Source organism: Barbatula barbatula (genome assembly GCF_947034865.1).
Source record: "Barbatula barbatula genome assembly, chromosome: 2".
Taxonomy (NCBI): domain Eukaryota; kingdom Metazoa; phylum Chordata; class Actinopteri; order Cypriniformes; family Nemacheilidae; genus Barbatula; species Barbatula barbatula.
Window position 1 is genome coordinate 24,648,028 of NC_136767.1, and position 21,468 is coordinate 24,669,495.

Here is a 21,468-nt window from a genome sequence, read left to right on the forward strand (position 1 = left end):
AGTTTGCTTGACTATTTTGTGTGCATTCTTCCAATTCATTGCATTATTCTAGATGACATCTGAAGTTAAAATAGCCACCTCAAAATGCATTCTTTACACGTGCTCCACTGTTTTCAACTCACATCCGCAATATTTATCAACGCTTTGTATATTCAATAAACTGTAATATAGAATGGACAGCTCTTCTAACATGATGCTGCGCTGTATGCAAGATAAATAACACTGGAGTGTATTTATTACAACGAGCTCAAGTAATTTTTACAAACCCATTTTCTTCAGTTTCAAAAAGATGTATGTAAAAACATAGGAACTATATAAAAAGCGGAAGGATATCAATCTACCGGTGGGCAGGGTTGCGTGGTGGGCGGAGCCTGCGCCGCCGCTGGTTGATTATGTGCGACTGACGCTCGGAAGTGACCCATGTGTCTGATCTGTCTGATCGTACTGTAAGTGCCGACCATCGGACCGGTCCCTCCAACTATCGTAACGCGATTCATTCCGTCCTCGTTTGGCTATTCAGGGCGTGTGTCATCCCATCATGTCTAAAGACACGGAGGCTAAAAGTGAGGAGATTATGGAGTCCAAGGTGCTCTGGTATCCGGACTCTAAACGAAACACACAAATGGACCGATTCCGGACGCAGGTCAACCGGGACTTCGGGTTTAATCTGTGTAAGTAGCACGTTGGACTAAAATGCATGCAAATAAAACGTAAACTAACAAGACGTAATTGTATACACCCAGACGAACCCATGGGTTACAGTCAAACAATAAATAGTTGTCTGTGGAATGGCGTTAATCCCATAAATAGCTCGTACTGAGATTGACATGGGCTGTGCATCCACGTAACATGCTTGTAAGCCTAGGAATGCACGCCCATTCACATTTTATGTAAATCATGCATGCTGTATGTCAAAGTATGCATAAAAATGAAGACTTGTTGAACCTGTATTTGAGGTCATAGATACAATTCACAGTTTTAAATAGACTCTCCCTGCCACGCTGTGATGTAAATGCTACGTGATTTCCTTTACAACCATGTCATGTGTTAGTGTATGGTGCCTACACTGCTGGTGCCACATCAATGACCTAATACATCCTGTTTTCTGATGAGGCTTCATTGGTGATTCTGACATTTTTACCAAAGATTTACCAACTTAATCAAGAGTTTTCTACAAATTAAAAAATCAACACATCTAAACACATTTTTATATTTAGAAAATTTCCAGTGCCCATGCCGGAGCAGACACAGCAGGTGGAAGAAACTGCAGAAATGATGCCCGTAGAGCCCCTCATATTTGTGTTCATGTAAATGCATAGGCCTATACTGCATTTGTGAAAAAGCTAAGGATGCAAAGGTCAACTTCAGGTTTTGCACCTGAAGTGAAATCTGTTATAATCGTTACATTTGCATCAGGGCACTGTCTGAACGTATATTTACATATATCAGTGAAAATGCCTGAAGAAAAAGAAAAAAACATTTTTATATCTTCACAAAGTCAATGGTAAACTGTGAACCGAATCCTGTCATAGAATTATGATTATGAGAATGTCATACCTATTGTACCAATTGTGTGATCGTGTAACCTATTTCTTACTTTGAAGCGAATTATAATGACCTGTATCAGTGGTCGGTGGACAGTTATCCTGATTTCTGGGCGCATGTGTGGAAATTCTGTGGTATCACCTGCTCCAAAATGTATGAGGAGGTAGGTGTCTTTTCCTCCGCGTTTGATCTTTTATGCATATTGACCCTTTTAAAGTTTAGATGAATCCTTGTAGGTGTTTGTTTTGTATTTCCCATTGCATAATGTGTAAGGAGCAGCTCATGTCGTCACGTAATGATTCCACTACAGTAAAGAATAGTGAGGTTGCACGTTACTTACCGACTACATTACATTTATAAATGTATTATACAAGATTACATAAAAGATCTGCTCTTTAATCTTATAGTTGTGGTTATTCTGTATACGTGGAAGCGATGTTATGCAAACAAACTAGTCAGACATGAGTCATATTACACAATTCTTAACTCATAGACATTTTATGGGTTTATAACCATTTAGAGCTGCTGTCAGCATTGCTGCTACTAATATTTGAAGATCATCTAAAAAATATATCTATTCCATAGAATTTTAGCTTTAATCTCGATGTGAGTCAAACCGTAAACCATAAAAACATTAGCACAATCTACAGTATGTTGGCCCCTGTTCGTACAAATCTAGTTTCAACCATCCCAGAGTTTATTGTTACTGCATATCCTCTCTAAAGTTTATTCATAGCTATGTAAACAAATGACATTTGTATATTTTTACACATGAGTCTGGGACTTGGTTGTACAAAATCTGTACATAATTTTAGTACTTCAAAATCAGACTTCGAGTTGTGCATGTTAGCCAGTCCCGTTGATGTATAGTTGCTAATGTTTTCTGCGCTATTTTTAGCACATTGTTTTATTGTTAGGTAGTTGGCTAATTCAAAAGAACTCCACCTTAAATCTATAATATTCAGGTCCATACATATTGCTCGGTTTTGCCAACGTTTATGGAATGTTTCTTTCCACTGGTTTAGCATCCATCACGCATTGCTTGTAAATCCCAGGGTTTGGAAATGTAAGAGTAATAGCACACCCAATAGCATGGCCATTGGCACGGTTAAGGTATCATTTATGTCCCTGGCAGTTTAATACTTTCGCTAGAACATTTGTTTGAATCGTTTTAGGCAAATGCTGATGTCACAGCTTGAGCCAAGCGTGACTCTCTCGGTTTGTCTCTGTCTGTCTTTCAGGTGGTTGATGTGTCTAAAAGGATATCAGATGTGCCTGAATGGTTTAAAGGTAGCAGACTGAATTATGCAGAGAACCTGCTCAAACACAAAGACCAGGACAAAGTGGCTCTCTACGCCGCAAGTAAGTGCCCCATCCAACCTGTCAACTGCTTATTCGTTCCTTCTCCAAAATGCGACTTGTATGTGGCGGTAGTCGCATTCAGTAACTTTAACTTTGAGCACAGTTTCTTGTCAAATTTCTCCTCAAAACATGACTGTGTATCTCCATTGTTCTCCTTGAATCATTGTGAATCTGACCTTCTACGCTTTAAAATAGCAGCGGCATTGCTTACATATATATTTGATCTTTATTGATAAGATCTATCATTGCTATACTCTGGCTAATGTATCACTAAATGAATTACGCCCTGGGTAATTTGATTTGTGGTCTTCGTGTTTGTGTAGTTGTGACTTTATATTGCGATGGATGTCCTGACGCGGTCCAGGACACAACGGATGTAATTACCAAAGTGGCTGTGATCAGAAGCATACCTGCATCATTAGTTGATTTCTCAGAGAAAAAGGGGATGGGAGGGTCCCTTTACCTGAAAAAGTAGATTACATCGGACTTGGGAGAACAAATTAATTTCTACACAGATGATCTACTATCAGTCAGTATCAGTCCCACCGCAGTCTCAGGCAGCAGCAAACTAACTTACTGCTCATTGGGGCTTGTTAATATTGCTAATAAATTATGTCTTTATGTAGGATTTATGATATGCTGTATATAACATCGTTATATATGTTTAAATTATATTAATTTATTCTTGTTTAAATTGACCAAACAGTTTTTGTAGCTGATATAAAATATTTAAAGGGGTCATATGACAAGGCTAAAATGAATATTATCATTTGTTTAAGATGTAATGCGTCGTGTATACACGATTTAAGGTTGTAAAACACTGTATTTTCCACATACCGTGCATGTTTGTATCTCCTCTTTGCTCCACCTATTTGAAACGCGCAGATTCTTTACAAAAAGCGAGGTGTGCTATGATTGGCCATTTAACCAGTGCGTAGTGATTTGTCGAATACTGCAAGCGTGTCACGGAAATGTAACGCTTCTTACCGTATTTGGAACATCAGGTTCCAAAGCAACTGTTCTGATAGGTACGCCCACCTTACTTGCGAATACATTTGGGCGGTCTTAGTCAAATCATACCAGGAACTGAGGTAGATTTGTGGGGGTGTGGTTACACGAGGCTTTTCTGGCAGGTCTGGGTGAGAATTTCATTTTTAGATAGAATGCATCTTTTGTTGAGACACTTTAAATTGTGCACTTTTACATGTTTAATACATGAACGGGCAACTTATAACACACCAAAGACACAGAAAAACACCTATATGTGACATTTGAACCCTTTAAAGCAAGAATAATAAATTCAATTTATATGCACCAGTATTACAGCCCTTACGAAAATTAACCATGGTATTTTTATAGTAAAAGTGTAGTAACTGTGTTTTTTTGGGACGGATTGAGTACCATTTGTATAACCCCAGTTTACAACAAATACCAGGGTTAAACTGTGGTTCCTGTAACCAATCCATGGTTAAGTTGTGGTTACTGTTGTTAAATATACTGTTGTAAGCATGTTTTTTAAATTGTCGTACAATGGTTAGTATTCCTAAGGCAATGTAAGAAAGTAAGAAGCAGCAATATCTAAATATATTTATTTATCTGTCATGTTGTGCTTGAGAATATGTCAAAAAAGATGTTTATTTCCTGTATAGCCGAGGCGAACGAGGAGATTGTCAAGGTGACGTTTGGAGAGCTGAGGCGTGATGTCGCTCTCTTTGCTGCGGCCATGAGGAAGATGGGCATCAAAACTGGAGACAGGGTTGTAGGTGAGCGTCTTCCTCTCTCCGTTCCTTTTATTTCTCTCTGTATATCTACATTGCCGACTCTTACACCAGACAGGACGAGTGATATTTTGTCGTCTTTTTGAGTTTTTCTGGTAACGCCTCAGAGATGTTGTTTTAAGATTTAAAAGTAATGGAAAACAATCGCTTAAATGACATTTCATCTTATGGGGGTGACAGTGACAGGTTGCTCAAAAATGTTTACTCACTCGTCATTCTAAACCTGTATGACTTCATTTTGTTCGGGCAAACTATCCCCATATTGTCTCAAACTGAATCAACCTGTTTATCCTGCCTATTTATTGTATTTATTTCTGTCCTTCTTCATTCTTATTCCTGTTTGTCTTCATGTTTGTCTCTGCTCTAAGAGCTATTTTTCTCTCTCAGTTTTGTTTTTGAGCCAGGGTCACTAAGACTGTGACGTGGATAGAAAGAGGAGAGAGAGAGAGAGAGAGAGGGAAGGTCATTTTAAGCTTTTATGTGTGGAAGGATTAAATACTGTTGACAAACCTTGTGACCTTGTGGGATTGATTTATGTGTAATATAGAAGGGTTTTAATTATTAAAATTTTGGTCCAGCCTTCATTGTGACAGCGTTTGTGAGTAATGCTGTCTTTATGCGGGTGATGTCATGTGGAAAAGAGTGTGTGTGATGGTTGACGTCATTCTGGGGTCATTACTGTGGTTGCTGGTCTCTGACTTTCTTTAGTAATGGGTGTGAATGGGAGGAGGCCAGTTCAGTGCCACATTCACATATACAGCCTTGGAAAAAATTTACCTCTTCATAGACCATTTTTCTGATTTAAAAAACGTCTATTTAGAGGTATGTGTTTAGGTAAAATTATATTTCTTTGTTTCATTCCGTGAACTACAAAAAATAGTGTTTCTATTTGCAGAAAACAAGCTCTGTATTTTTTCAGACCTCAAAAACGGCAAAAAACAAGTTCATATTCTATTTTACGCAATACAGCGTTGTATTTAGGCTTTTTTATTTTTAATATTTTTATCACAGTCATATCACATTCATGTGTCTTGTTATGCTGTCAGTCTTTCACATTGCTGTTGGATGACATTTTCACTCCTAAAGTTTGATTTTGTTGAAATTCAACAGACACTGGACTGGAATGGCCACAATACATCTAGAACTGCTTATATGAAATGAAAATTTGGAATGGTCTCTTAATTTTCCCCACGGCTCTATATGAGTTCCTGTGGAATAATAAACCACACCATGTGTCCTAGGGTGTGACTGCATTAATGTTGAAAACTGTTAATGATATATTATTTTATTTAAAACAATGCAAATATTTAATTTATTTGTATTTATTATATAAAACCACATAAGAACGATCTATCTTCGTTGTTATTTTTTATTTTTTTGCCATGTCACACCATAGTTCACATGTGCGGTTTATTTGTCAAGTACTCGTGTACACTGTTTATAAATAGATACCTATACTACATGCATAGATGTAGAAAAACACAGAAGATACATATACTATCCATAGTGATATTTATTTCTATTATTATTTATTTATTGCTTTTATGAATATCTCTACAGCCCTGTTCAGGTATTCTGGTTGAATATGTGTGTGCCTGTTTCTAGCATTATCTTTGCCGTAAAATGTCTTTAGAAGTTCACTGAAATATTTTTTTAATATATTTTTTTAAACAAGCCACGTATTTCAGATATTATTCATATGAGTAGCACAAATGATGCCCAAACAGGTTATGTGTTGAAATGTAATGCTTCGAAATAGCAGTGTGTACTTTTTTTATTTAGCTGGATTTAGTTAAACAGTCATTTGATTAAGTAATATAACACTCACATTTTTGTAAAAAATGCAATAAAACACAACAAAAACATGAAAGCACATTACAAAACGCGATGTATGAAATCTGTTTTTGCAAGCCAAGTGTCGAATGGTTCCTACTAAATAACATTTGTGATCTTTGACCTTGTGGCGTCATTTTTGTTCCCCATATGGAAATCATTGTTTAAATCAGATTTTAATTCAGTTTTTGTGAGGTTTAGGGGATGTACTTCACAGTTTGTGCAGTATAAAACTCATTATGTCCATGAAAAGTCCTTGTAAAACATGGAAACTCAACATGAGTGTGATTGTGTTTATTTTGCTGTTTAATACCATATCTGTGGAGCTCTCACAGATGCCTCGGCTGAACACCTGCACTGCGGTGCTTCATGTCAAAATGTCTACGTGGACATGAACACGACTCCGTGTCCACAGAGGTGTGTCTATTTTGTACCTTTATGAAGGTAAAACATGGTGTGTTTACATTGGCAGGAGTTTATCGATTGGTGGCAGTTGTGTGACGTTGTGTGTGTCTGTATCCACGTGTATAAAGTGTGTTTCTCTATAAAGTGGCTTTAGCTGTCCCCTTGATTTACTGTGTGTGTGTGTGTGTGTGAGAGAATATATGGGCACTTCACAGATGAGGCCCAGGGTTTATTGCCGCAGTGTCATTTAGCTAATGGACACCATTTCTATGCCCGATCTCTCTTCTCTCTCTCTGTTCTGCACAATGCAATTCAAAATCATTTACATTTTACCATAAATATTTCGGGAAGGTTCTTTTCTTACCAATGGGTAAGCGCATGTATCATGAGGTAATGATATGCAACCAGGAAATAGGCGATATAAGTCAAGTGAACTGAACATGAATACAAATACAGGACCAGAGCAGGAAGTCTCAATGAGAGGTATCTGGATCCTGAAGTTTTGTTGTCAACTTGAATGAGATTTTTGTTATTTGTGCACACTAATTCGATAATATACCTTAAAGGTCCAGGGTGTCTTTTTTTGGAGGATCTGTTGACAGAAATGCAATATAATATACAGTACATAACTATGTCTTCAGAGATTTATAAAGACCTTACATAATGAAGCGTTATGATTTTCTTACCTTAGAATGAGCTATTTATATCTACGAACACTTATACAGGAATTGTATCCAAAGCGACTTCCATTGCATTATACTATACATTTGTTTCTATGTATATATATATATATATATATATATATCTTGCGACATTAAAAGCACACGTCTCTGAAACAAGTTAATAAATCACATGTTAAGTGAAATAGAACAAATAAACTTTATTACATCTCTTAACTGATTCATCTCTTCATGTTCTTTTTGCAAATGATATATTCTATTGCATTGCGCTGCATGTCATTTAATATGATTTCTCTTTCTCTCAGGATATCTGCCTAATGGGATTCATGCTGTGAAGGCAATGCTCGCTGCAGCCAGTATAGGTGCCATCTGGAGTTCAACCTCTCCCGATTTTGGTGTGAATGTAAGAGCTTTGGATGCATAACAGTTGATGTTATATAACGTGATAACAGCGTAGCATAGTGGTGTACAGTATATGTTGTTTAATACGCCAATATTCTCACAGAAAGGGGCATTTGCAGTGAGCTGTGGATGATGGCCTGGCAGACAGAGTTTTCATACTTTTATGTTTATCCAAGGACCCTGAGTAAATAGTTCAGAATGTGAAATGAAAACGAAATGGATTGGAGAAATAGTCCCAAACTGCCAGACATCACTGTAGCATTCACATAGCTTCAACATCTTTCTTATAGTTTAATATACATCATCCAGTCTAAATAAATACCAACTAAAATCAAGTTCCCAGTTTAACACCCGTCCAATGAAATGCATTCACATATACAGAATTAAATGCTGTACTATATAAGGGAGTATAGGTTATTTATTAGTATAGGTTAGGTAAACCCAGGTTTATTTGGCATTTAGGTCTGTTGTGTATTCAAAGTTTGTAAACTAGGTTTCTCTCATTTCAAATATGTGTGTGACCTGTAAGCTGTTAGACACTCTGACACAGATGTTTGCTTTGGTGGTTTTGCTTTTATTCTGACCTAATGCCATTTTCGGTCGTTTATACGAAACCAAACCACACCACTATACCCAACCCTCACAGGAAACTGTATTTCAAACAAGCATCATGTATTATATTTAAAGGTTTTTTTTAATGGCTTGTCATGCATTCTGACTTATTTACAATGTTAAATGTGTTGTCTTCTCATGCTTAACATGGTCAACTTGTCGAAAAACGAGGTAGACGTATGATGTAGTATTTCTGTGCTCAATACACTCCCCCAGTGTTCGTACAAACTCGGGAAAGTTTTTTTCGAACATGAAAAATCGTTACGTAACAACTTTCCTCAGTCCCTTATTGGACAATTCTCCCGGAAAAGCACACGGCACGCCCACGCATCAACCATGGAGCGCGGGAGAAAGAACATGCGCACAAGTCACGTTCACTTGTGTGCAGGAGAGAGAGAGAACTGTGTTTGCGAAGTTCAGCTGTGTTGTTTGTTCGCTGCATTTGGGTGATGAATGTTATTTAAACGGTGGATATAACGCTGGATTTGGAAATCCAGCGTTATATCCAATGAAATTGATGGATGGAAATTGATATATGAAATTGGTAGATGGAGCGGCAGTCCCCGTGCTAAAAGATGCCGGACATGAACCGCACGCGGTAAATGAGTTTACTTCCTCTAGATAGTCAACTACGATCATCTTCTCGGCGCTCAGTCAGGGCGAGGCCGATCGCTAGGCCGATGGGTGGTGTATACAAAGGGGACTCAATCGATGTGGGCTTGTGACCCGTGCCTACTGAGAATTCCTCGTTCGTGGGAAGCAGTTGCAATCCCCGGTCACGATTGCGAGTCTTTTATAAATGTGATCAAACTAAAGACTCCATAGATATTTGAAGGGGGCGACACTTTTCTGTTAGTACTCAAGATTAACATGAGATATACAGAAACTGTCTGAGATACGACCACTTTAATATTCAATTTGACTTGTGCGGACTGGCTTTGTCATTGTTGCATTATATTTGTGAATAAGCAAATGATGCCCCATATTCTCCTGCATTCCATTGTCTGTCCCATAACCTAAATGTACTTTCCATGTAATGTTTTCTTTGTGATGCCCAAAATATAGGCCTCAGCCACACACACACATCTGTCTCACACACATCCCTCTGGCCTCTTTCACAAACGCGAACGCACACTTCTTTGTGGAGATTAAAGTGGGTTTACACACCCCTCAGGGCAGTGCTTAGTCCATAAATAGGCCAGACTCTATCAGATATAGCAATGTCATTTACCGTATACTTTGCTGCCCCCTGTGGTTTAGATACAGAACTACACCAACTAATTGTAGTTGCCTAAATATAGATATTACTGCCTGACAAGATTATCAATGTTGATATTATTGTATTATTACTCATAGAGAATACAGACGGTTTTTTTACATGATTTAAGTTTTTTATTTTGTCATTTCAGGGGGTGCTAGACAGGTTTTCTCAGATTCAGCCCAAGCTGATATTCTCCGTAGCAGCTGTTGTGTATAACGGCAAGCAGCACGACCATATGGAGAAACTTCACAATGTTGTTAAAGGTAGATCACACATTCCAGCTCACGCACAACTGCTTCCCTTCATCTTGTCATCTGCTCGGTACACCTGCATGTGTGTCTCATTCGTAAGAATATTTTCATTATCTCTCTCAGGTCTCCCCGACCTGAAGAAGGTTGTGGTCATTCCATATGTTCGATCTCGACAAGAGACGGACCTTTCCAAGATCCCTAACAGGTCTGTGCATCCGTGTGTGTGTGTGTGTTAGACCTGTGCGGACACGATCATATATCTATAGTGTTTTTTTCTTAATGTATTATATAATACAATGTATTTAATATGTTACTAGTGTACTAAAATGTGTATCATATTGGGAGTTTTTTAAGGCAGTGTTTCTCAACCAGGGTGTCGAGGGGGTGCCAACGTTATCTTGGGGGGGACAAAACAAGCAATTGGCTTACAATAAGCAAAAAACATGATATTTCTCAATGTTTGGTAATAAATAAACATTATGCCAAATTGTTAAATACACATACATGCAAATATTTAAGAAAAATATTAAATATATAAAAATCACTAGACATTTATATACCATTTTAATGATTGATACATATAAATAAATCCAATATTTCCTAACCATGTACATGTATGTGTGTTTTTTTTTTTGTAAGCCTGTAAATGGCTTACAATATTTTATCGTGAACTGATTCTGTCTCTTTCTGCTGTTTTAGTGTTTTCCTTGAAGACTTCTTGGCCACTGGTAAGGAAGGTGATCAGGACCCTCAGCAGGAGTTTGAGCAGTTGCCCTTCTCTCATCCTCTCTTCATCATGTACTCCTCTGGCACCACAGGAGCTCCTAAATGCATGGTGCACTCCGCTGGGGTGAGTGTGTGTGTGTATATGCCAAAGTCAGTATATAATGCTTCTGCAGTGGCATTTAATGGCAGACATCAAGTAGTATTCCTTTTCACCTTTTCAAAGAGGAGGAACTCTTTCACTAAAATGGCATAAAGATGGTTTTAAAGCAACAACATAAACAGACATTACTGCGCTTGTACGCTGTTATGGCCCAAATTTAAGCTCCGATACACATTCGCAAAGAATAGTTCCTGTAGATTATTTCTGAATACAAGCAAAATAATATCAAGTAAATTACATTAGGTAGCAAATTAAAAGTATTTCCAGCCAGTGTCATTTTGAGTTAACCAGTAGAAGAACCGTTACATGGCTAAACTTAAATGCAACAAAGTTACATGACCCATTCAACAAATTGTTTATTTAATATCCTTAACATACAATAAAATGAAAGGAACTGTTCATTTAATACAATTATTATACAACAAAAGATAATTGTAATTAAATATGAATATAAATTAAATAAGATAAGATTAAATATTAAACAAGATAAAATATAGTTTTATTAGCCACTATAATATTATTAGCCACTAGCCAGACCGATCAACAAACAGACCTGAAGTCACCTGGGTCCAACTTTTTACTTAAACATCTTGGTCATTCCATGCAGCAACATTGACCACCAGGTGTCAGTAATAGTCAACTTAACAAACCTCTTCTGCCCTGAAATGATACAGGATGAGCAGCTGTGTGAACCTCTTTCATCCTGCTGTCACTGCAATACATTATTACAGACACAGCAGACCATATATATATTGGTTTTGGTTTTCACACATTTTCTCAATTACAGCACTTGTAAAGATTACAAGCAGGTGCGTTTGAGCACGGTTGGAGTTATGCTTGGACTCCATGAGTCAGATTGGAGTAGGGTCTTATGTGTTTGGTGAGGGTGTGTGTGTAACACCCTGCAGTTGTTTGTCATATTTCACAGTTTTCTCTTTCCAGCTTTTGCTGCGTTTGTATTTGATGCTTCACTTGCGTGGTAGATAATTAGACCGCTGTGTGTATGAAAACACATAGTCACACATATCCAGCCACAACCCCGTCTGTCTCTTCTCTCTCATTCTGTCTCTCTCTCTGTCTATTTCTCTCTTTCTGTGAGCTCTTTTGACAACAGTACATGTTGGGTTATGGCAGTAAGTGAATGAGTGAATGTTCGTAATTAGCGTTTGTGCTAGGATACATGTTAACCGTGTCAGCACTGTCAGGGCACGGTGTTCGAAAAGAGGAATAGGTTCTTTTTTTGATCCGTGCGTCGTTGTTGAACCTTTAACTGGGTAATTAGGTTGTTTCCTGCCTGACAGAATACCTCAGAACGTACGACACCGGCACAGGAGAAAGATTCCAAAAAGCACACTTTTACTCGTGCCTGGGTTTTTTGTCATTTCTTTTATTACCGAAATTCTTTTTTAACCATTATAAATGTATTCCATGTTCTATGAATGTCCCCAACCATCTCTCAATATAAAACATGGAAATAACCAAACTACATAATTACATACTAAACTACATGCTACATTTGTACACTACCCTAAAGGGAACATAAAATAAAAACGGATCCATATCGGCAACAATGAATCGGAAATCGCAACTAGAATAAAACTTTGTGTTTACATGATATATCGCTGCTGTCTTTCTGAAACCTTGTATCTCCATATGTCGTTGTTCTTAAATTTCATAAATCATTGATATTAGTCACCCTTTGTGTTTGCAAATATTTGACCAATGAAAAGTATTAAAAAGTGCTTGTCAGCTTTGACAACACTGTGTGCAATCATTTATGAAGTAACAGTAAATTTGGACATACAACATTGTAAAATAATTCGGCGAAAAATAACATTTTCTTTAAACTGGAAAAACGACTGTAAAAGAATGTAAAATTATAGGATATATATTAAATAGTTTTCCCCATTTTTCTTGTAACCGTGTTCTTTAACTTTTCCTTTTTTACTGTATTTCAAAAATACTTTTTTACTTTTTTGTAAAATTCAGTTTTTTTATTTTACATGGAAAATCTGACAAAAATAACAGATTCAATTTTTTACAGTGAAGGTTTTAGAAGGACAACCACGATATGACTATAAAAAAAATCAATATCCAAAGTACAAACACATACACACGTGCATGTATTTAAAAACACGTGTATATATTTAAAAATTATAAAATAAAAAAATGAATTCATGTTTTCTTTTATAATATATTTAAAAACTTAATGCAAATATTTCCTAAATATAAACATGTATGTGTGTCTGTTTTTTAAAAACAAAGTAAATATGCCCAGTGCACAGATTTATAATCTAAACACAAACATTTATTCTGGATGAGATTAAATGTTAAACAGCCCTTGTTTTTATAAATGATTTATGCGTGCAGGTCAAAATGTATCCTCCTTGAATAATCAAGATGAAATATGAAAAATGTGAGGTATTTGCACTTAGTTGTTACACCGTGTCACACACCGCACACGACACAATGTAAAAAAAAGGTTCTGATAGAATCCATTGTAGCTTGTTGCTCATTGCCATCGCGGAAACAGTATAAGTGAATGAAGACGCTTCATTAAATACATTTGTATATTACCTTCTTTATTCTTCAATTCACAGGGCACTCTCATTCAGCATCTTAAAGAACACATTCTCCATGGCAACATGACCAGCAATGATGTCATCATATACTACACTACGGTATGTTATTGCGAGATACACGTCCTATGTTTACCTCTTTGGGTCAAACAGGACAGTAATGTTTTGTGTGTGTGTGCAGACGGGCTGGATGATGTGGAACTGGCTGATGTCATCTTTGGCTGTCGGGGCGACCGTAGTTCTATATGATGGTTCTCCTCTCGTTCCCACTGCCAACGTGATGTGGGACCTGGTAGACCACCTTGGGTAAGATGCGCACGTGTGCGATACACTATAATAGAGGTGTCAAAGTCAGACTTTTCTTTCACATCGCACCGTGATTGGTCGAGGTGTGGCGGTGCTTATCACCAGCATCTGCTCTGCCCTTTGTGAAAATGACACAGGATCACTGCATCAACCTGTTTCAAAGACGCCGGTTTAATTGGCCACCTCTGATGTTGCATTGAGTTCCTCTAAGAGTTTACCTGTTATTGATCAGAAGTGATCGAAGTACAACAGACACCGGAGTTCTTCGGGATCACACTCATTGTGTTGGAGAGCGTGTGTGTGTTTGCTCATTTTCTGCTCCCTTGGCTGCTGATGAAAGTCTCTATTCTTAGTCTCATTGTCTCGCCTTTTGCCAAGAGAAGGAAAATAGAGACGGTTTTGGAAAAGCCAAACACACTCACAAATAAATGCACACTTTTCCATTAGTTACAGAAAAATGTGAGTTGCTTGGATGGCTTCGGGAACATATGTGTCTGTATATTTTGATATCAGGAGAGCTTGAGATTGTCTCTGAGCTTTAAGAGTTATTTTGCAGACAGCACCTGTGCCTTTGCATTCAGTCTTTCTTTTATTTTGAGTTACAAACTTTTTGGTGACACCAATTAAATTATTCCTCTGGGCCGTATGTGTTTATTTAAAACTTCAGATATTGAAACAAAGAGGTTTCATTTTTGTTGTAGGAACAGACCCGGATTCTTTAAGCATTTTGCCTGCTACAGTTAACGAAGTTGAGATTTTACATTTATAAACATGACTGCTATGCTCATTATTTCTAACCCTTTTAAGGTTTAGTTTATGAAATTTGCCCTCTAACATGGTGACAAATACAAAACGGAAGTGCGGAGCATCAAACAGGAAGTCACTCGCAGTTCAGTCAGTGGAGGAAGGAGGATTGACAGTGTGAACGCCACCTCTGCTAACACAAGCACTATGCAAAATCATATAGAGAAAACAAGCACAGCTCTTTACTAAAAGCTGTACCCGTTAAGAAAACAAAGCATCATTTTTGTGCACTTGCTACCTGTCAAGTTTGTGACAAAACATTTTGCAATGTTTACATATTGTTTATACTGCATAATGTAATTTGTTAAAATAGAAGTTTTAATTTCTTTTTCATAAAGTGCAAGATGATTTTATAATGGCTACATTTTTTGCATTTTGTGGTTTTACAGGGAATATGAGACAATTTTTCCCTATATATTTCTTCTTTGAGGATTTCTTTAAAAGTTTAAAAATCTTTCACGCGTCTCGTGAACTCCACAGATAAGTGGAATAATTGTCTCATCACACCCCTATTCCATTGCATTTCTGTCAATATATCCTCCTTAAGATAACACACTGGACCTTTATAGTCCAGTCAGTAATATCTAGCGGCAAGGTTGCGAATTGCAACCAACCGCGCACTCACCTACCCTTTTGAAACACTATGACGGCTGACAGAACATGGCGAAAAAATATACAAGGGGACCCGTGGTGTATGTAGAAAGAAATAGCTAAGTTAATAAAAACATATTTGTGTACTCATTGTGTAAGCTCTTTATACACATCTGAAGACAAAGTTATGTATATTATATTGCATATCTATCAATAGATCATCCCACTGGACCTTTTAATAAAACTGGGTACTGTACCTTTAAGACTTCTAAATTTAAATGGGACATTTTGGGTTAAGTGTCTTATTTAAACATCATATACTTATATGGTCATACTATCTACATTTGTAGCCCAAATTTAACTTAATTTAATCATCATTTCAGACTGAATCAACCTTTCCAAGGTAGAGCGTCCATTGCACAATAAATAAAACATGGTCTCTTTCTCGTAATGTTTCGTTGTTCGGATAGACTGATCCTGGATTAACTCTTATCTTTTGGTGCTCCCCATTAATTGTGTTCAACGTTTTAAATGATCAATATTCAATCATTGCGTAGAGGCGGTGAATGTTAGTGAAACATGTGACGCACAAAGGGCCATTGTGAGATTTGGTCATGCTTGACAACTCTGTCTTTGTCCCATATTGCTGTTTCAGGCCGAAGCTGTTTTGGGAAAGAAAATGGTAGTTGTTTTTCTTTCATGAAACAGGAGGCAAAGAACCAAGGATATCTTTGTGGATTGCATTGATGTGTTAAACAACAGACAGAATACTTTCGCTTCGGTTTAAGGTGAATGCGCAAGCTGTCAGATTCATGTGTCTAGACTTTTTTTCAGTATTGGGTGGTTGTTTTCTGGCTTTAGTTGCAGTGTGCACAGAGTATCCAGTATTCCTAGTTTAGATTTTTAATTTTACCACAAAACTTGGGTTTTAAAAATATGTTTTTTGCAAGATGTGGTTCAATGGTGATCACCTCACGCTACATAACTGTTTTGGATAAGGTTAAAATATGTCCTATAGCTGTGTGTTACAATGGAAGTCTTTTTTAACTTCTATTTGTGATTTTAACTTGTATTTGCGTACTTTCCCCACCAGATCTTATTCACGTGCCCAAAATACGTTCAAGTAGCCATTCCTTGAAAGAAATAAACAAGCTGCATATTTAGAGAAGCTCGGTTGCTTAAATATGAGCAAGCTAGGCAATCCTGGAATGATTTCTATTGATGTATAAGATACTAGCATCCCCGTTGAATCATATCATTAAGATTGCCGTCGGCAAGTTTTTCAAATTTTCCCTGACTGATATCTAGCTTGTGAAGCCACGTTCCATTTCGTTTTGTATAGAATTCTGTTCCTACATCCAAGCAACCAATTACTAACCAGACCTTGCCAGCTGCCTCCAATCAAACACAAGCAGGACGTTGTCATGACACCCGCCCACACTTGGGACATCTCTTTTTTGAGACAGAGAGAGAGAATTGGTGCGAGAGATGGGGAAAGTATAGATGGATGTTTAATTGCTTTAGTTACTTCAGTGCAATTTAAAGGAATCTTTTCTATATTACTAATATTGCTTTCTTGTGACTTTTATTTCTTAGAACGTATCATTACAAACCTATATGATGTTTTGATGAATGTTAGGAAGCAAACAACACTGGCCCTCATTGACTTCCATTGTTTGGACACAAAACCACCGAGACATTGCTCGAAATATCTTCTTTTGTGTTCCACAGAAAAAAGAGTCATATACAGGATTTGGATTTGAACGACACTAGGGTTAATAAAACATGACAGAATTAGTTTTTCGAGTGAACTATCCCTTTAACTAACTTTCACACATTATATTGCTGTTGAGCCGCTCTACTTTATTTTTTTATTGTAATCTCTGTTTAAGTCTATTGCGCTAGACAAATGGAGATTACAACCAACACAATCATGTTGACAGCATTTAGTTTGCTCTGTGCTCTTCAGATATTGCACTGCCGTGACCTCCGGCCTCAGATTTCTGACCCTAACCGATTCTATCACAAAATGGCTGACCGAGTCCTCTGCAGGTCAACACGCCATTTAGATCAATTCCACCTCATTGACACTGAACACGTTACACGCTGTGTCCTACAGTCAGACGTGAGAGATCAAGAGCGCTGTGGAAATTAGATTTTCGTTTTGTCGCAGCCTAACACTGTGTGTGTGTGCTTGTGCGAGTACAGCTTGTTTCTTTTCTCCATCTCGTTTCCACGTTCTTTCTATACAAAATGAATTACGAACGCAAACAAAGCAGTAGATGCTTTTTTTCGGGTGAAGGTTTGCCTTTCATTGCATCATCAAAGCAATGAAAGTAGTTTTGGCAAACAAACGTTTATCTCCAGGTGTCCCTTGGATGGTAGTGCATATGAATATTAATTTGAAGTGTAGAAGAGGGGTGAAGAGTAGACCCAGAGGTGGTCTTGTATTCTAGCCACAGAGTTTTGAACTTCAAGTGGGAGACCGGTCCAGGATAGTGTGATGGTTTTCTTTGAGTGATTGAAGGCCTGAAGGTGGTTTCTGGTCTATCTGCGAAGAGCCGGATTCATTTTATACATACAAAACCTGCAGCTAATTGTTAACCTTACATTTTTCTTTTCATTGTTTACTGACAGAATCACTATCTTTGGCACTGGAGCGAAATGGCTGTCTGTGTTGGAGGAGAGAAATCTAAATCCAGGTAAGCAAAAAGAACCGTTAAATCACAATCTCCTGCTTTCTGTCTGTCATCTTCTCGCTGCTTCGTTCCCCCTCTCTCCCCCTCAGCCTCTCTTATTTATTTTTTATACTTTTTCTTTCATAGTACGCATTAATTTCCTATTTTTCCCCTTAGCCTCTGGATAACACAGAGTCATTCACTAAACCGCATGTACGTGCTTATGAATATATAACAATAACACGAGCGAGTGAAAGTGAATTAAAATGCAATTTACAGCTGAAGGTGGAAGTGTTTGTGCGTAACGACTCCCGGGAGAGCGATTGAGTTACAGTTTTTTTTACAAATAATGGGCATTTTAAAGGGGAAACCTTGGTTATAGACACAGCTCTGTGCAGTTGGTTTCCTATGCAGTAAACCACTTTTTATAAAAGTCAATTTTACACCCTTCAAATAATCGACAGCTAAATATGTGGCTAATTTTGATGGCCGTCTATAGAGAAACACCAGATACTAACTGGAATATAGCCGAGGCAACGTGGACAGAAAAACCATCACTGTTCTTCCATAATCCAAAGACACAAAATTCTTCCCTACAGAACACTATTTAAATTTCAATTTATTTCCATACCGCTTTTCACAGTTTTGCATTGTTGCAAAGCAGCTTTACAGTAAATCTATATTAATACAAATAGTAATGACACATGTAGAAAAAACCAGGAAACAATGTCATTTTACATATTCAAAAATGCGTCACATTAAAGGGATATTTTACTGCCAAAACAAAATTTCCCCCTGTTTTACTCACCCTCAAGGTATCCTATCTTAATATGGTTTTCTTCTGGAGGAATAATGCAGTCAGAGTTATTATACCACGTATTATTTTGCTTCCAAGCAGCAGAACGGTAGTGAAAAGGTGTTGATTTTTTGAAGCTCCAAAAAGCGCATCCATCAATCAAAGAACCGCTCGACACGGTTCAGTGGTCTTAACAAGGGTCTTCTGAAGCGAACCGATAAGTTAAAGCAAATGACGGGGACGAAATCTCCTGCCAGAGTAGATACTATCCCATTAGCTAAAAAAAATTAAAGGCAGCTTTCGTCACCGGTATTTATGCCTGTGTCATCTGCCAGAAGAACAAGCCTCTGGTTCACGTACCTTTGAGAGATAATGGAAGCTAGACATCAACGTTAATAGCGTTGTCAATATGGATATTTCTCTTTAACAAATGCATCAATTTTTCAAATTTGCTTCAGAAGATCCTTGTTAAGACCACGGAGCTGCGTCAAGCAGTTCTTTGATTGATGGATGCACTTTTTGGAGCTTCAAAAAGTCCACACCCATTCACTCCCACTCTACCGCTTGGAAGCAAAATGATACTTGGTATTATAACTCTGACTGGATTATTCTTCCAGAAGATAACTATATTCAGCTAGGATACCTTGAGGGTGAGTAAAACTATGGGCAAATTTTTATTTGGTAGTGAAATATCCCTTTAAATGTGTTGCTGGTGGCATTTCATGTCGTCTGTGAAAGGTTAAGCTGTTTGATTGTACGTGATGTGGAGTTGGATTTGTATGCTGTATGTGGGATAGTGGGCTGTACGTATGGGTGTGTGTTGGGGGTCAGATTAGTGTTTCCTGGCCCTCTGCTGCTCTTTTTGGCTGCTTGACATTTTAGAGCGACACCTGTTAGCCTGTGGGGTGTGGGACTTGCTCTGATAACCAGGGCGAGAGACCCTCTCTACACGGGACCCCAGGCGGGTGGCCTGGCTTGTTGCCTGCATGAATTTCAGCATAGTTTCATTCTGAGAACTGTGACCCACATCCGCCTGCCTTCAGACTACAAAACATGTCTGAATAGAGATTACAGTTAGCTGAGCTTTATTGTGCTTTATCTTAAATAAAGATCTAAAGATGAGGCCGGGGCATAGTGTAGCATAGCACATATCTTTCTGATATATTTTCTGTATATGCACCATATACCGTACATGTAATGGTGTGACAGCAAATATAACATGTAGAAAACAAACTGTTAAAGCGGAAGTAACACGCAATTAATGCCAATCTCATATTAATCTTGAGTATTTATAGAGTAGCATTGCATACTTGGTATCTTCGAAGGGTCTTTAGTTTAATCATAAAAACAAATTTAATTATACAAACGATTATTTCTGAATACTGGCGAGCCCGGATCGTGTGTAGGGGGGGCGGGACTACAGCATGAGCACACAATAGATCATTGCATTATCTCTGCATAACTGTTGGCTATAAGTTTGTGTTGTGTACCTTATGTGCCGATTGCCAACAAAACACAGACATATGACTCAGTGTCACTTATGACCGGCTCTTTTAGCGCTGGGACTGCTCCATATATCAGTTTCAAACGATCTCAGAATCCAGCGTTATATCCACCGTCTATATAAGATTCCTTACCAAAATGCGGTGAACAAACAAACTCAGCTGAATTTCGCGAACGCAGTGCTCTCTCTCTCTCTTGCTCAAGTTGGTTGAGGTGTATGCATGCTTCTTCTTATTAGTTTGTTGTTTTAAGTACATTTTCTTTTGGCAGTTGTCTTATATGCTTTTGTAATTTTATGTTTAAGCTTTTTTCCTATTGCTATATAATTTTTATTTACTTTTATTAAGTTGTTTAGGGATGCACCAATATGTCGGCCAATATTCTGTACCGGTCATTAAAAGTTATTTTTTCAATTATTGGCCGATAGTTTAAAAAGTATGATCAGGGCCCATATGTCCTGTCAATTAAAATAGGACAGGAAAATTCAGCCAATTTGTGCTCTTTATATAGAAAATGGTGAACATCACCAGTTTGATGTTTAAAATTAATAGTGAATTAATTTATAACATTCAAAATGTTAGGAAGGATTTATTAATTTTTCCGAATCTGTATCTGCATCATTAGATATCACACTTAATAATCGGCTCTCAGAAATTTAGTATCAGTGCAGCTTTTGTTTTTTATTTCAATGAATAATTTTAGAGCCTTAACTATTGCTAACGCAAGCTTTCTATTTTCTTTAGTTGACATTTTTCAAATAATATATAGGGCGACATATTCATTGATTTCAATTAACAGAAATGTTTTAATAGTTTCAGCAAACTATAATAACAAAATATGTACGTGGCTTCCTTTCTTCAACTGACTTTTGTTAAAGAAAACAATTAATAATTGTATCTGGGATGGCGCGATGGTAGAACATTCTGAAATATTTTTAAGCTAGAATTGTAAAGCGTGTTTTTTTTAATCGTTGAGAAGTGTCACAGTGAATTGTTGCTTCACCTTGTCGCTCATATATTTTGTCCCACTTTCTCGTCTATCTGCAGCAAACACACACAACCTGCAGACTCTTCACACCCTGCTGTCCACAGGATCTCCTCTCAAGCCTCAGAGCTATGAGTATGTGTACCGCTGTATCAAAAACAATGTGCTCCTGGGATCCATATCAGGTAGGATTTATATAACTCAATATATAC

At 37.5% G+C, this 21,468-nt stretch overlaps 1 protein-coding gene across 1 annotated transcript in view; it reads left to right on the forward strand.

Annotated features, from left to right (window-relative positions):
- The first annotated feature begins 345 nt into the window (after positions 1-345).
- The window catches only part of aacs (acetoacetyl-CoA synthetase), a 29,148-nt gene continuing 8,025 nt past the window's right edge, over positions 346-21,468 (forward strand). Inside the window, exons 1-12 of the mRNA XM_079475786.1 lie at positions 346-671; positions 1,605-1,708; positions 2,787-2,907; positions 4,557-4,670; positions 7,909-8,006; positions 10,027-10,141; positions 10,253-10,334; positions 10,829-10,979; positions 13,616-13,696; positions 13,776-13,900; positions 17,933-17,997; positions 21,319-21,441. Coding sequence (XP_079331912.1) covers positions 539-671; positions 1,605-1,708; positions 2,787-2,907; positions 4,557-4,670; positions 7,909-8,006; positions 10,027-10,141; positions 10,253-10,334; positions 10,829-10,979; positions 13,616-13,696; positions 13,776-13,900; positions 17,933-17,997; positions 21,319-21,441 — 1,312 coding nt within the window. The 5' untranslated portion in view covers positions 346-538. The remainder of the gene's footprint in view (positions 672-1,604; positions 1,709-2,786; positions 2,908-4,556; positions 4,671-7,908; positions 8,007-10,026; positions 10,142-10,252; positions 10,335-10,828; positions 10,980-13,615; positions 13,697-13,775; positions 13,901-17,932; positions 17,998-21,318; positions 21,442-21,468) is intronic.